The 16,287-nt window shown below is 42.9% G+C and overlaps 1 protein-coding gene across 3 annotated transcripts in view; it reads left to right on the top strand.

Moving 5' to 3' along the window:
- The window catches only part of SLC44A5 (solute carrier family 44 member 5), a 313,926-nt gene that overhangs the window by 244,837 nt on the left and 52,802 nt on the right, over nucleotides 1-16,287 (top strand). For all 3 annotated transcript variants that reach the window (XM_030205807.1, XM_030205808.1, XM_030205806.1), the window contains exons 8-12: nucleotides 671-794; nucleotides 5,174-5,257; nucleotides 7,198-7,310; nucleotides 8,555-8,686; nucleotides 10,902-11,001. In XM_030205807.1, coding sequence (XP_030061667.1) covers nucleotides 671-794; nucleotides 5,174-5,257; nucleotides 7,198-7,310; nucleotides 8,555-8,686; nucleotides 10,902-11,001 — 553 coding nt within the window. The remainder of the gene's footprint in view (nucleotides 1-670; nucleotides 795-5,173; nucleotides 5,258-7,197; nucleotides 7,311-8,554; nucleotides 8,687-10,901; nucleotides 11,002-16,287) is intronic.

Below are 16,287 nucleotides of genomic sequence, written 5' to 3'. Positions count from 1 at the left end.
GCGTTATTGGCTTTTGGGTTGGGGGAAGGGAAGATAAAATATGTGACATGGTGGACATGGATATATTGGATTTTTCGTCTGGCCATTTCAGGCTCTGTTTGTTTAAGCTGTGTTTGGAATGATTGTTTTATACTTACCTCATGTTTTCTCACCAATAAAAAAAATGTTTCAATCTAAATATCACTTACACCCCTGTGACACACAGCAACACTCCACTAATTTTCTGTGAGACGCATATGTATAGCCTTACGGACACCCTATATGAAACACACATGCCTCACTTATACTTCTTCACACTCACTCACAATACACATATCCCCCAAAACACACACTTTCCCATTGGCCTACTAAGACATATATCACTACACCCCTCCCCACGGAGTCCCTCACAAATCTAAGTCTGTCAAGTGATAGGGAAGTGCACCATTGTGTCACAAGATAAGTGTGTACTTTTTGATTTGTTATAATTTCTCACCAGGTTTTATTTCTTGGACTGCGTTTTGCTTTTTATACTGCAAGCACTGATTTTTCATCTAATATATATAATATTACGCACACACGTACAAGCTGCTTAACCACTGCTAAGGCAAGAATAAAGTGTGCATATCTTAAAATGGAGAGTCAACAACTGATACATAAGTAACCAGGACTTCTGAATTTTTTCATATAGTTATTAAACGATGTTTCCCTGACTTCACCACTAAAAATGGAGTCCTCACCGTTGCAAATAAAACCACCTTCAAGGATGGACGTGGGGTGATCAGAAACGTAACTGATCTCAGGGAGGCCGCTAAGTAGGTTCCATAATTTCCTTTTGGTTTGTGCTGTGATATTTCTGTGTTTCAGTGACAGTTCAAGAAATGATCTCTCATATATAGAAAAAGAGGAACCTAATAACGCTATAATTATTGCTGAAATAGTCTAGATTTATAGGACCTTTAGAGTCTGTTGATCAAAGATCAAGTAGGCTGGTCAGTTTGGTGATCTCAAGTGACACAAAATGCTGTAATGTGATCAGTGGCATAATGAAGGAAGATGGCGCACGGGGTGGACAGTCTGCCCCCTCCATCCCCCTTACTACTGTACTGCTGTATTTCCCTTCTCTCCCCCCCCCCCCCCCCCCCCCCCCACCGTCCAGCATCTCCTCTTTATTTCCCAGTCTTCCTCTGTGTCTTTATTCTGCCTCCCTTCCCCTCCTTTGACTGGCCTATCATCTTTCATCTCATTCTTTATTTCTCAAATTCCCACTGATGCACCCCCTCTAGCTGTCTTCCAAATCCTCCTGTCTCCTGCTCAGCAGCAGCTCCCTTACTTTAAGTTCCCTACAGCTTCACCAGCCCCTTGCTTGCTGCTGCCACCAGATCATAGATGCAGCAGTGATGGTCATCTTCAGAAGGCAGCAGGACCTCCCAGATATACGCTGACGACTGTGCAGCGTCCAGCTTTTCATAGAAACAAGAAGGCTGTGTCTTAGGGGGGTTGGGACACTGCAGAGTCACCAGTGAGCACGTGGCTGGGAGGTCCCTTGCTGCCTTCTGATGATTGCAGATCCCTGAGAGGCCTGATGCACACTGCAGCAGCAGTCTAGGTCAGAGGGACTTATGATGATGATGGCTGGTTTTCTGTTCTGGGGGTTCGGCGTCACCAGTGCCCCTATTAAGACAGCTCCTGGGGCAATCTGCCCCCCCCTCACCACTCCTTACTATACTATTGCATCTGATCAGCAGCTAGGTACATTCAGTGCTGCATATGATATGTCAGAAATAATCTGCTGCTCCAAACGATAAATTTGGGGCTTAATTTCTAGTTTCTGTCTTAATTAAGTAACAAGGCACTCCAATATCACTCTTTACTGAATTATTTGGTGACATGCTAAAAAGCTAAGAGATCTATTTATTAATGTTTGTTAATGCTTTGATGTGCATTAAATATCTGACATCGAATGTATCAGCTTTTGATAATGGTAACACATATGTTTGTATTACCATTAATGCAAAAAAAAAAAAAAATCCCATAATGCACACAGGTTTTTAATGAGCGGCATCACACATAAATACTTGCAAAACTGATTATTAATATTTAAAGAATGACTGTAATTCACATTAAGGCGTTCAATTTTGATAATATTAAATGTTAAGTCAAGAGTTTTTAACTTTTGTAAAAAAACATGGCAGACTATCTTGTCTAATTTTCTTACCTAATCTGTACCCCACCCATGTACAAAGAGAGCCACTGTAGATTAATGGGCAGCCAGTACCCTAACAATTCCTACTCCTCCCCCCCCCCCCCCCCCACACACACAACAGGTGAGAAAGGGTCCATATCCTAATTTTCCATTCCTCCAAGAAATGAGCTTTAGCCCTCCCCAGAAACCCTTTCCAGGCCCTCCCAAGAGTTGAGTCAGGCTTTCAGGGTGCCGCCTCCATGCTCAGGAGCCACTCAAAATGAGAGCTGAAAGAGAGATTAGGGGGTGAGACTTCCCTTTCCCAAGTTTCTCCAGTTGTTCCTACCCAATCGACTGTCAAAGAAGGGCTTTTCGGGGGCAAGGGAGATCTGCGGTCCCTCCATCAGTGATTGCTTCCAAGATGAAATTGGCACAAACTAGTTTTTTTAAAAGTTGCCTTAGTAATTAAATCCCTAAATACAGTCAGTTGCCCAAAAGGTTTGACAACATTCATGAGAGAGGACCATGTCTTGTGTTTTTTTTAAATACACCTTTGAAATATCTGGGGGCAAATGAAATATAGTGCAGAAATATTTTACTGATGTGCTGAATTTATCTCCTTAATGAATTAAAAACCTGGAGCTTCCAATTTGCTGGCTCTTGTTCTGTTTAGAATAATGAAAGTATGCTGAATAAAGACCCAGCTCAGGAATCTGAGACAGTAGGAAGGGGAATTTAATCTGAGGCTCCATTAAGAAGAGTTTATTCCTTGAGCCGAGCTATCGATTGAAGACTCCAAGCTACAATCCTTTCTAAAATCTGAGGCCAGAGAAAGCGTGTAGAAGGACCTGATGCACCGTGCATTGCCATAACTTGATGTATTTTGTTTTGTAGCCGTGTTTCTACTATTCGACATGGAACAGAAAGGTTTATGATTAAATTAGACCTATTGATTGCTTTTTATTAGTAGTGCTTATGGGAGTTCAGCTAGAACAGAGCAATACATAAACTACATCCACTCTTAAAGTCAACTTCATAAAGCAAGTCGCAGAAGGTCTGCAGTCATTTGAGAGAGTTGATTCCCTCAAATCAGTATCAATATTCATAAATGTCAATTTTTTTGTGTACGCAAAAAATCTTCCCCTTTTGTCATTCTCCTCCTATTGGCAGCAAACGGAGGGTGGGGAATTAAGTTATGAACTCCATGATGTTATTTAAAGTAAGGAGAAGAAAATGGAAAAGATTTAACAGTCCAAGTTATTGCTCTGATCTGTAGCTGAACCATGGAATGTTCTGTAGATGCATGTGGGTTCTACTTAGCAAGTCAGCAAAGCTTGCTGTAATATGCAGTGAAAATGCTCAGTAAAAAGTAGAAAAATTTAGCTGTTTCTACTTTTGGGTATGTTGTATCTTTTTCAGATACAAACCTCTTTCCCAAAGGAACACTAGACTGTGGACTTCTGTGTTAATTCTCAAGTAATAATACTTGCCAGCAAAGGCATTTCCAAACCAGACACTGTGAAGGGAATTCTACAAACAGTGCCATAAATATTCAGCACTAAGCACTATTCTGTAAAGGGCATTCACCCCATATAGAATAGTGGTTTGTACGGATCCTGCGGAAATCAGGTGTAAATGTTGGTGCTCAACTTAAGTGCACTTAGGAGGCGTTCAGTAATTGTGTGCACAACTTTTTGAAATGCCCCTGACACACCCTCTTGCAGATACGTGTGATGAGAGGCGCTGAGCCTTATAGAATAGCGTGTTGCCAGATGCATGCGCAAATCCTAATTGATGCCAATTAACTGCAATAATTGGTTACTAGTTAAGGGCTTGTTAATCAATTAAGATGGGCATGCACCTAAATTTTGGCACTCAATTTTGGACGCCATATATAGAATCCAGAAACAAGCCTTGTCCTTGAAGCATTATTGCTGTGATAAGACAATTTTTTTAACAGTTTTGGATCTTTTGTGTGTAAATTTTCTTCAATTTTTGTTTTTTTTAGAAGAAGCAATTGACACGGGTGCACTCAAAACCTAAAGGCCCCTTTTACTAAGCGGCGGTAAGCCCAACGCAGGCTTACCACTCGCTAAACAGGAAGTACCGCCGGGCTACTGCAGCAGCCTGGCGGTACTTCCCACCCCTAGTGCGCCGTTATATTTATTTTTGCAGCGCTGGAGTGTACCCGGTGGTAATTGGACAGTGCCGCATGCTGCCCGGTTAGCGCAGGAGCTCTTACCGCCACCTCAGTGGGTGGCGGTAAGGGCTTCTCCCCCCCCCCTCCTGAAATGGCCACGTGGCAAGTGCTTTACTTGCCATACGGCCATTTCCTGCAGGAAAGAGAGACATCCCTTTTACCTGCTTCGGTAAAAGGGGGGCCTCGGCGCACGTGAAAAACATGCGCTGACGTCAGCGCAGGCCCCCTTGTGTCGCAGCTTGGTAAAAGGAACCCTGAGTCTGTAAAGCATGGCATTTCTAGAGGCATTGCGCCTTGGGTGGCCAACCACTCAGCTCGCCTGCAATTCACCAGACCTTGCAGTTTAACTGATGATGGAGTTTTTTTTTTTTTTTTTTTTTTTTTTAAAGCTCTGGGCACATTTATGTCAACTATAGCATTTGAACTAATAAAGTTTATTTGGTTTTCCATTATGATGCAGAAGGCCAGTGGATCAAAGGCTAATGGGAAAAATGGGAAGAAGTTTATCTGCTAACCTTGAAAACCCTTTTAACTTTAACAGAATTCTCTTTGCTTGATGTACTCTCTACTGATGCTGTTTTATGCGCAGAACTATCTTGCAGCTTCAGCTTCCTAACATTGTATGATATCTAGAAGGAAACTAGCCCTAACACAGAATTTCAAACAAGACTTCTGCTATGCACCTCTAGATTTTACACACATAGTAGTTTCTAAAAACGTTGGCCATATTAAATTGCATGGAGATTTTTATTTATTTATTCGACTGGAAGAAAAAAATAATTTTTTTCCCCTTCATTCTTTTCTAAAAGTGGCATCAACAGTGTCCTTGATGCAAGGTCAATTGGAATGAAAATTTTTGAAGACTATGCCAGTTCATGGTATTGGATTTTAATGTAAGTGCACTCTAAGCTTTATGGGGCAAGTTAAACTTGAGTTGCTGCTGAGTAATGGATAAATATGTTGTTGAAGAAATTGCAGGGCACCACAGGCTTTGTTTGCTAAATCTTTGTTTTTTTTCCTCTTCCGTACTGAGGGGGTAATGGGGTAATGTCATCACAAAGCACCTATGTGAAATCTTCAAAATGTGTTTCATTTATAAAGGAAATATAGGTGCCGATGTTCTTCTCAGAACTATCCAGGAGGACAACTCCTAATATATATATCCTGAGGTACTTAGCTGACAGAACACTACTAAATAGCAATTATTCTGGACTTGTGTCTAGGGGAAGCGAACCTCTTTGGTCCAATGGCTAGCTAGCTGTGCTGGAAAAAGGAACAATGCCACAGATGGAATATATATTATTTATTAGGTAAAGAAATATATATATAGCGAGAGAGAGAGTTCTGAAGCAAAATGCCAAGCAAAATACAAAATAACTTGCTATAAAAATAGATTATCACCAAAATATAGATAATGAAATATGATTATCCTAAATGAGTGATTACACAACCAATCACAATACTGATATCCTAATGATTATTATGAGAACTTACACCACACGTCTTATGCAAAATACACAGCAGCTAAATTCACAGACCATAAATCATGACATAAAACCCATCTGTCTCAGACAAAAGCCAAGGACTAATTATCCCCATGACCATAGGTAGTATATCCTGTTATCTCACCATGCCGTCTGTGGCAGACTTCCGATGGTAAAGACGCGGATTCCTCCTCTGAGACTCAAGCTGAAGCCTCAGCGAGTCTCTCAGTCCAGGAATAAGTCCGAGATCTGTATTCTGGATGCAGATGACACAGTCATTAGGTAAGGCCGTATATTGTAGCTGTGCTAACCTTCTGAGTTTGTTACAAGGTATGCAGTTCACTGGTGTTTAGGAAATCAGTCTCTTGCACTTTCCGTGCCTTTTATCCTCCTGCAAGTCTTAGGTCCTCTCCCTCTCTTCCTCTTCTTCAGTCCAACTTTTTGGCATCCATGGGTCAGATGATACCTGTGGACCAATCACAGACGGTGTAATAATATCCACCCAGCTTCATGGTCATGAAGAGAGCCTTTGTTGTAGCCATGAAACTGTTATCGATGGCATGCAAACCTCCCTGTCTGATCCCATATTCCTGGAGCCATGTGTGTCTCTCTCTTCCAGTCTTCCCAGGAGATAACTGGGCTAGTTTGCAACAAAGAATAGGTCCTTAGATGAAGTCGTCATGGTATGCTCAGCAGTAATTTTCCTTTGTAACAAAGCTGGTTTTTGATGGTTTCTGATGCATACAGGCCACAGGCTGTAAAATCCGTATTGTTATAACAGAATGGCTGTATAGGCCAAGACCAGCAAAGGTGTGATCTCAGGCAAATACTCCTACACTATCCCTACTAATACACAATGTCTCTTGCACACATTCTGCTCCGAACAAGATTGTAAAACATCCAAAGCAAGCTTAGGGGAATCCTTCAACTGGTTGCCTCCATTTAAGTGCCCTGAGGTTGCATGGTAGGAGCCTATTCTATAATGTCATCTGGTTGACCAGGTGCTGTTACAGAATACCAATGTAACCCTGTGTCAGTGCACTTAACATTTAGGCACCCGCAGTTACATCAGCCGTAGGGCTGGCATAAGCAGCAGGGATGCATAGAAAAAACGTCATCTCGCTAGTTTTCTTGCAAAATTTTGTGCAAAAATTTGGTACCCAGGTTATTTTCCTGGGTAGCAAATTCTAGTGCAAAATGGCTGAAAACTCTTGAGAAATCCTGCAGTTCGTGCATTGTTCCCCCAGGTCCAGAAGTTCAGAGCAGTCAGAGGACTGAATGAAAAGTTGGGTGGCTGGATGAATAGACCCACTGTATTCTTGCTGAACTGCTCTGTTCCCTTCTTGCAGTGCTCTGTTTATTGCAATGATTTTAAGTCTCCTGTTCCTCGTGCTCCTGAGATTCACAGCTGGATTTCTCTTCTGGATTTTTATTGCAAGTGTATTAGGCATCATAGGATATGGTGAGTACTGGAACTAAAAAGTGTGCAATGAGCCCTGTGTGATATTATCTGGGTGCTTTGTATAATCCTAAAGGGGTGACCAGACATACTAAACATTATTCTTACAGAAACAAAATGGAAGGAAACCCTTTCATATGTCTAGCCCAGGAGTTCTCAACCTAGTCCTTGGGACACACCAAGCCAGCCAGGTTTTCAAGATACCCTCAATGAATATGCATGAGATATATTTGCATGCACTGCCTCCATTGTATGCAAATCTGTCTTATGCATATTCATTGCGGGTATCATGAAAATCAGACTGTCTTGGTGTGGCCTGAGGACTGGATTCAGAACCACTGGTCTAGCCCAACCATTGTCCAGATTAGCTATAGGTTATTGTCTCTCCTAGTCCATCAGGGTGAATGTTCCGCCAGGGTCGTTATGCTCATATTAGCCCTCTCTCCTGAAGTCACTTTACTGGCTTCCTATATGTTTCCGCATACAGTTCAAACTCCTCTTATTGACCTATAAGCGCATTCACTCTGCAGCTCCTCAGTACCTCTCTACTCTCATCTCTCCCTACATTTCTCCCCGGGAACTCCATTCACTGGGTAAATCTCTCTTATCTGCACCCTTCTCCTGCACCGCTAACTCCAGACTCCGTTCCTTTTATCTTGCTGCACCATGTGCCTGGAATAGATTTCCTGAGCCGGTACGTCAAGCTCCGTCTCTGGCCGTCTTCAAATCTAAGCTAAAAGCCCACCTTTTTGATGCTGCTTTTAACTCCTAAACCTTATTCACTTTGTTCAGAACCCTTATTTTATCATCCTCACCTTAATATTCCCTTATCTCTTGTTTGTCCTGTTTGTCCTAATTAGATTGTAAGCTCTATCGAGCAGGGACTGTCTCTTCATGTTCAAGTGTACAGCGCTGCGTACGCCTAGTAGCGCTGTAGAAATGATAAGTAGTAGTAGTAGTAATGTGTTTATACTTGCATAAACTCTAATGGAGTTGCATTCCCCAGAAATCTGGCGTTGCATTATGAGTGCTGTAATCCATTTCCCCGGTTAGTTTAGATTTGTGAAGTAGTTTTCTCATCTTCCTTTCATTGGCTAGATAAAAAATGTACATGTACAGTAGAATTGTTATCAGTGAAACCAAATCTCTCTCTTTACCTGTCTGTCTTGTTAAAACCGAACGAGTACAGTGTTAGTTACAAAGGATTTGTGTTTTCATTTAATAAAACTTTGGACTCATTTTTGCAGGCATTTTCCACTGTTACTGGGAATATGATAGTCTGAGGGGAATGCCTGGATCTGACCTCACTATCTATGACATTGGTTTTCAAACAGACTTCAGAGTCTACTTACAGCTGAGACAAACGTGGCTCGCTTTTAGTGAGTATCTTTTAAAATATTGCAAATCCATGATGAAGGGAAGCTGTGCTCATGAAAGGAAAAAGGCATATCCTGTCTTGATTCTTCCAGACATAACAAGGTGCTTGAGCACCCCCAAAATTGAGCAATCTCTTTGATTGTGTCCATGGAGGGGTAAATTCCACTGGGTTTAGCACCCCCAATCATTTTAAGAAGTTGGCTCCAATGCTTCCAAACCCCTTTTGTTACAAAAGGTTAATTAAATTTCTACTGCAAGTCACTGAGGGGCCCTTTTACTAAACTGCATAAGCGTTTACGTGCTCCCAGTGTGCGCCAAAATGGAGCTACCCCCCAACTACCAAGTGGCTCTTGCAGTACTTTCAATTTTGGCGTGCATCTGAAAAATGGATGCGCGGCAATTTTGATTTTGCCGAATGTCCATTTTCGGCAAATAAAAGGGGCCTTTTTTTTACTGGCGCACTAACAAATGGATGGTCACATGTCCAAAACCCACGCCTACACTACCGCAAGCCATTTTTCAGCTTGCCTTAGTAAAAGGACCCCTAACATACTAAATTGAGCTGCCACACTTCTGTATCTTGGCTTTAACCTCCCATGTCAGCTGTGGCCTTTTCATTGTCTAATTATGCAACTTCAACAATTAACATTAAATGGTCAAGTTTACTTATTCAACAGAAGCATTTTCGATTATGTAGGGTGTTAAAAATTACTATTTGTTTATATATTAAAAAAAAAACATGTTCAGACACTGCCCTAATGCTCCACTTTTTTTTTTTTTTTTGTAAATTCAAAATGCTCTGGAATGGTAACTGTTATTGGTGATATGATTTCATATTGGAAATTTAGAATGGATTTTCTAAGTTAGGGTATAAAATATTAAAAATGATTACTAGGTGTGTTGGCTTTCCTTTATTGTTAAGTCATAGTAACAAAGCACTTAGGCTTACAAAGTTCCATAGTAACCTGTGGAACTTTGTAAGTCTAAGTGCTTTGAAAATACACCTCCACATCTTTTAACACATGTTAAATGGCAAAATCAAGCATTATTTTACCATAACACTTGCAAAACTTTTCATTATTATGCAAATCAAACAATGCAACTCGTATTGAACTTTGTCAGCTGTGTTATTTGTAGAAATATAACACCAGCTTTGAGCTGGAATCATTTTTCCTCCCTTAGGAGCATCTTAAAGGAACTGGAGTTAAAACAATTGTCTTGCTAAACCCCGCCCACCCCCTTGGTTTAATGACCCTCCCGAAGGCATCCCTTCCCCCCCCCCCCGAAAACCCACAGGACATGACAGAAGTTTCTTTGGTGCTTAGCGCAAGGAGTAGAAGTGATTCCTAGTCACTTCTGCTCGTCAGGCGCCCACACTCTGATTTTTATTATAGACAGTTATAGGATACTGGGCATTGCCTCGGTTATTTATGAGCTACTGTTGTCAAATGGAGTAGAAACTAAGGGCCATGTTTGCCAAGATGTGTTAGCGGTTTTAATGCGCCTACAATTAGCACGTGCGCTAACTGTGTAGGCGCCTATAGGGATAGTGGAGGCACATACACAGTTAATGTGCATACATGGTTAACGCGAGTTAAAGATGCTTATGCGCCTATAATGCAGCTTAGTAAATGGGGCCCTAATTTAGTAATGAAGATATAAAGGAATTGGAGAAGGTGCAGAGAAGGGCAACAAAAATGATAAAGGGAATGGAACGACTTCCCTATGAGGAAAGGCTGAGAAGGTTAGGGCTCTGCAGCTTGGAGAAAAGGCGGCTGAGGGGTGATATGATAGAAGTCTACAAGATAATGAACGGAGTAGAGCGGACAGATGTGAAGCGTTTGTTTACACTTTCAAACAACAACAAAACCAGGGGACACAAGATGAAGCTAGAATATGGTAGATTAAAACAAATAGGAGAAAGGTTTTCTTTACTCAGCGTGTATTTAGACTCTGGAACTCGTTGCCGGAGAATGTAGTGACAGCAGCTGGCCTTACGGAATTTAAGGAGGGTTTGGACAGATTCCTCAAGGAAAAGTCCATTGAACATTATTAATTTTTTTGGGGGTGGGGAGGTGGGTTTGCCGGGTTCTTGAAACCTGGATTGGCCACTGTCGAACACAGAATGCTGGGCTTGATGGACCCTTGGTCTTTTTCCAGTATGGTGGTGCTTATGTGCTAATGTTCATTTTCTTTCTGTTTTTTTTTTTTTTTTAGTGATAATACTTTGTATTGTTGAACTTATCATCATATTGATGTTAATCTTCCTGAGAAACAGAATTGCCATTGCCATTACGCTATTACAGGAAGGGAGCAGGTAAGTGACTTCTTAAAAAGTCAGGGCAGGTTTTCCGCCTCACACTGCCATTCAGAAGTTTTTCAACAGAAGATACCGAAATGTTTTAGCATATTTGAGATCAAAGTTGCTGCTGTAACCATAATGCACTGTGGAAGAAGTACATAAGTTTGTTGAATTGGTATGATATTAAGTCCACTGTCTTTAAATAACTTGGGAGTTACCTTCAGAGTTCCCCTAAGTTAGCACAATTCTGACTTACTGAAGAGCATGGTGTTCCTGTCTTTTCTGTACATGAAACTGAAACTTTGTTTCTTCTTTCCAAAGAGCCTTTGATAGATAGGCTTAAAAGCCTTCTGTTAGGATCATCAAATAGTTTTGTCTTGTTTTTATTTTGTTTTGTTTAACTTCCCATCCAATGGCTTTTCAGCATTTGTAATAATTAGGGTCCAACCAAGTTCTGGTTTTGGCGCTGAAACCAGCCCAAAATTTGGGTTCAGTTGTGCTTCAGTTTCAGCTAAAATTGCAAGTGCATTTTTGGTTGAAACCGAAACTCCACTCCACTCCCCACCCACCCCACAGCCCACAATCAGGACTCACAGAATCCAGATCAGCAAACGCACCAGACTCAGAGACCGGCACTGAAGGGGACTTTGGCTAGCGGGGGTTGGGGACCCCCGCCAGCAAAAGTACCTGACGATGGCGGGGGAGGGGGGGGTCGAATGTGGCGGGAGAGGGTCGGCTGCAGGGGATGTGTGAAAATAGGGGGCCAGGGCTAAATCTGTGGGGGCTCATGCCTCCTTGGCCCCACCTAGCTATGCCCCTGTTGTAGATACAGCAAACATGTTGCACACGGGTTTGTTTGCACAGTCATGTCTCATGGGACCCAGCAAAATGCACATAAGCTCATCCCTCTAGTCTGCCTGAAACTGTGGGTCTGTTTGCTCAGCCATATCCTGTGGGACCTAGTGACAAAAAGCAAATTACCTTGAAGTCCAGAATTCTCAGGCAGACTATATCTCAAGATCCTGGAATTTACAGGATAGTAAATGGAAATATCTTCAGGGCTTAAATAGTTACATGTCGTCTTACCAAATTCTTGCCAGTATATGCTGTAACCCCCTTTATTCCGGAGTCTAAGGAGCAAAGACATATCTTAAGAGGTTAAACAGTGAAGAAAACTAACTGTAGTGTCTGGAAAACAGATTCAGGAACGGGGACAGCAAAGTTGTAAAGCCCAGGGGGATCACTCTCACATTTGCCAGAAGAAAAACTCCACACCGCGAGTTGTGCCAAACCAAAATGGAACATTTTATAGAAATCTAAACTAAGCAAGGGTGAACAAGATAGAAAAATCACAGAAAAGCAGTCTATAGAGTTTATATAGTTCAGGCTTCTCCAATATATAGTTCAGGCATAACAAAAGCGCAAATCACCCAACATTGCATCTCACATGAGTACACCATAGGAACATGGGGAGTTCATCGTGGAGACCAGCTTGGACACATGAATGGTTAAAATTAATTGAAACCTAAGTATGAGATTGATCATTGCAGCTGAGGTCAGTGAATTATGAATGAGATGGTTCACTACGAGCATAGAAAAAAAATGGGTACAACAGACATTTGTACTTCTGTAAGAAAGAGCTGGTTGCTTATCTCACAGCTGGCTGGGAAGTGCTGATGGCAGAAAACTTTTATATGGAAAGACACAACAAGGTGGCAGATCTCATTCATCAGAAACTCTGTAAACATTACATCATCACTATACCATACAAACATTGGGATCATACCGTAAGAGAATTATGGAAAACAAAGAGGTTATGATAACCTGGGCCATCCCCATCCCGACTGATGAAAAGCTGAATGTTTGAAAACTGGGTGTAGTAGTAAAAGAGAAAAACACCAGAATGTCATTGATCATAGAGGGGTCAATCCCAAGTGGTTACTCTGTGAATTGTGAGGAGAGAGAGAAGAAATGCAGTCCAAGACCAAGAAAATGAGGCAGAAAGATAGGGAAATATTTTCCATTGTTTTGGGTGCCACAGGCTTGATCGAAAAGAATTTACAAATATCCCTGGATAGCTTGACAATACATGTTACATATTACGAACTGTAGAGGGAAGCTTTCTTTGACATGATCAAGTTTTACAGCAAGCATTAGCTGTAAATGTGAGAGACTGAGATCATACTCCGCATGCCCAGGTTTGAGGCTCATTCCTGTCATGGTATGCACAAAACTAACCTGTTTGGAGAAATTGCCCGTGGGATGACTTTTTAGGACCTTTTAGATTCTCTTCTTCCAGAGACAGTAATCCAAAAAAACTTCATGGCTGATGTCCTTTTATATCCTGCTAGATCTCTGTTCAAGAACTTTGGATAAGTGTCTTCCAGAATACAGATGGATTGCTGAGTCCCTCCTGGAACTCCTCTAGTCTTAGAGAAAGAGAGCACCTCATTCCTTAAGTGGGGCAACAGAAGGATCTGCTGCCTCCTTTCCTGATGCCTAAGAGCACAACCCACAGCTGCCCTACACTGTTCCTTGCAGCACAGGAGAGCTACAGCATGCCACTGCCTCTCCTGCTCCCTGGAAAATGTTTCTGCTCTGTGTTACCAGGAGTCTAACCTCTACTCCATAGGATCCACCTTCAGGAACGGGCTGACACATTACTCAAAAAAATTTGATATCAGCAATTTCTCCAGTGGTCTGATAACATTGCAGAAGGTGATTGGCTGGAAAACCACAGAAATGTCTTTTGATGATGTTCTGGAAGTTTTTTCCCCCAAAGTCTGGGCTCCAAGGGACCAATGCAGAAAACTAACACTGGCATTGCATGCACATTGCTGTGCACTGAATGCTGAAACCATTAGCACAGACCACATTTAAATGCGGTCATTGATTACCCTGCTACCATGCTATTAAAAAAAAAAAAGGTTTTCCAAGGGTGTTTGGCATGGGAAGCTTTCCATCAGGTCTGGGGCAGTATTAAAAGGGTTGGTTGAGAGTTGAGGAAATGGGTGTCTAGCAGCACTCTTTCTCTCTCTCTCTCCAACCCAACCACCTTGTCACAGATGGCTTCCTCTAAAAAAAAAAAAAAAAGAAAAAGAGCTGGTGGTCTAATGGAGTCCTAGACCCCCTGTCCCCAAAACTTAAAGAATGCCTTGTTGATCTGGTCCAGTCCCTCCCTCACTTCCCTGTCATAGAATAGCCTGGTGGACCCCCTCCCCCCAAGTCACAAGTTGCTTTGGTGATCTAGCAAAGCCATCACCATTCTCTGTATCTTTCATTGGAAGGAGCAATGCCTACTTGCTCCTGCTTCTCCGGGAAGCCATCTTCAAAATAGCATCCTCCTGTGCAGTGCATCATGGGTTGTACTGGGCAGGGCCTAACTATCATGTAAGGGAGAAACTCTGAGCCAGGATGACACTAGGTGATGCCAAATCCCTCATTCCCCATCTTGGGTGACACTCGATGGTGTTGGGTCCCCCCCCCCCCCCCCACACACACTCTATTGCAGTTATAAGGAGTCCCAAAAAGCTTTAAAAATGTTTTCTTTAAACGACTGTATGTATGTGACTGTCTACTGTTTTATATGTGTGCAGTCATTTATTTTACACTTCCTGTTTATCACTGAGGTAAGTTGTGTGCTTACGTCATTGGTTTCTTCTCTTTGTATACGTCTGATTATCTTTGGCATTTTCAGAACTGGGAGGTTTTTGCAGTTTTTAGGACGCTGGTGTTTGTGTATAGGTCCCGAATGTTGACCGCTGGGAATATTTCCCCTCTTAAGTCTTTTAAGTTCGACCACCATCGCTTTACCATACCTTTTTGGTGGTGTTTCTTATTTTATCTTTTTACACACTAAGGGGTAGATGCACTAACCAAAACGTTAAAGCCCTTCCCTTACTGATTCCTTAGCGAATCGGTAAGAAACGGGCATGCATCAAGGAAGTCATATGCAAATTAGCTGGTCGCTGCTGGCTCATTTGCATGGGATTTCCTTCCAAGCCAGTCAGCCAGCTGAGCATGCGCAGAGCAGCCAAGCATTATGCTGGCTGCTCTGCGCATGCCAAGGATGTCCTTCACTCAAAACACAACAAAAGGAAAAGGACATCCATGACGAGCAGGACGGGCTTTTCTTTCAAACTCATCAGGCTGCCCGAAAGGTAGAGACTTCTCACACTTCCGATGTTCTCTTATCTTCTGTTGTGGAGAGTGCGAAGCCCTCCTTAGGCACAGCTCCCGCCTCCAGGTCTCTCTCAGCCAATCACAGCGTGTTTAGCTGTCACTGGTGTCAGCTAAACGCGCTGTGATTGGCTGAGAGGCCGTGGGGTGGGGAAAATGCGTATTGGATTTCCATGTTTATTTTCTGGGCTCTCTGGAGTTTCTCTCACAGCTTCTCTTCCTGGTTTCAATGAGAAGTAAAGTCATCAGTTTTCTTTGCCTCGGTGCCCAACTGACAGCTCAGCCTCAGGGAGTTTTCTTTTACTGAAGTTCCTCTTCTGTTCTCTAAAAATGCACTTTTTAAGCATATCATCTTGAAATGGTTAGCTTCAAAGAACACAAATCCAATTAATTTTGCAATGCCTCTAATTTCTCATATAGTGCAGACACAGAAACCAGGATATAAAGTAACTTTCTCGTGCCACTGTGTACTTTTGGCCCTTCCTTCTGTCCCCGGTGTCCTGGCTTGCTCCCTCCCTCCGTGTGTGATCCAGTCTCGGCTGCTCAGAACTCAGCCTGTCAGCGGCTGCTGTAAAGGGAGAGATCGAGCCTCTAATCCGGGATCGGAGCCAGAAGGCACCTGGTCTTCCAGGGATCGGTTCATGAGCTAGTGCGGGCACCGGTGCACGCCATTTCTCGTTTTGGGAGCAGGAACTCAGGATTGTGGCAGTCCTGAGCCGAACTATTAAGCTGCAGGAGGCCGAAAAGCAGTATTAGCGGGAGGGAGCTGTTTTCCGCCGACTCCCAATTCTGCTCCCTTTGCTTTAATGAAGTGTATTGCTGTGCAAGGCTTCCTGCTCTCCCATCCTCCCAAATGTGTCAGATCTTGCCTAAAGTTAGCCTCTAGTAGCAAAGGCTTTAACCAGTGCCTTAGCGAGGGCGGCTGACACCCGGGGCGGTTCGCCGCTGCACACCCCCCCTCGGCACACGAGCACACTCCCCCCCCACCCCGTAGCGCATTCTTACCAAAGAGGGCGGGTGGGAGGGCCGCTCCGCCCCGAGTGCACGTCGCTGGGAGCTGCGTCGGCTCCGCTGGTTCCCTGCTCTCTCTGCCCCGGAACAGAAAGTAACCTGTTCCGGGGC

The sequence above is a fragment of the Microcaecilia unicolor genome, chromosome 6 (assembly GCF_901765095.1).
Source record: "Microcaecilia unicolor chromosome 6, aMicUni1.1, whole genome shotgun sequence".
Lineage (NCBI taxonomy): Eukaryota > Metazoa > Chordata > Amphibia > Gymnophiona > Siphonopidae > Microcaecilia > Microcaecilia unicolor.
Note: the sequence above shows the minus strand (reverse complement) of the source record. Positions and strands in the feature narration are given on the sequence as shown.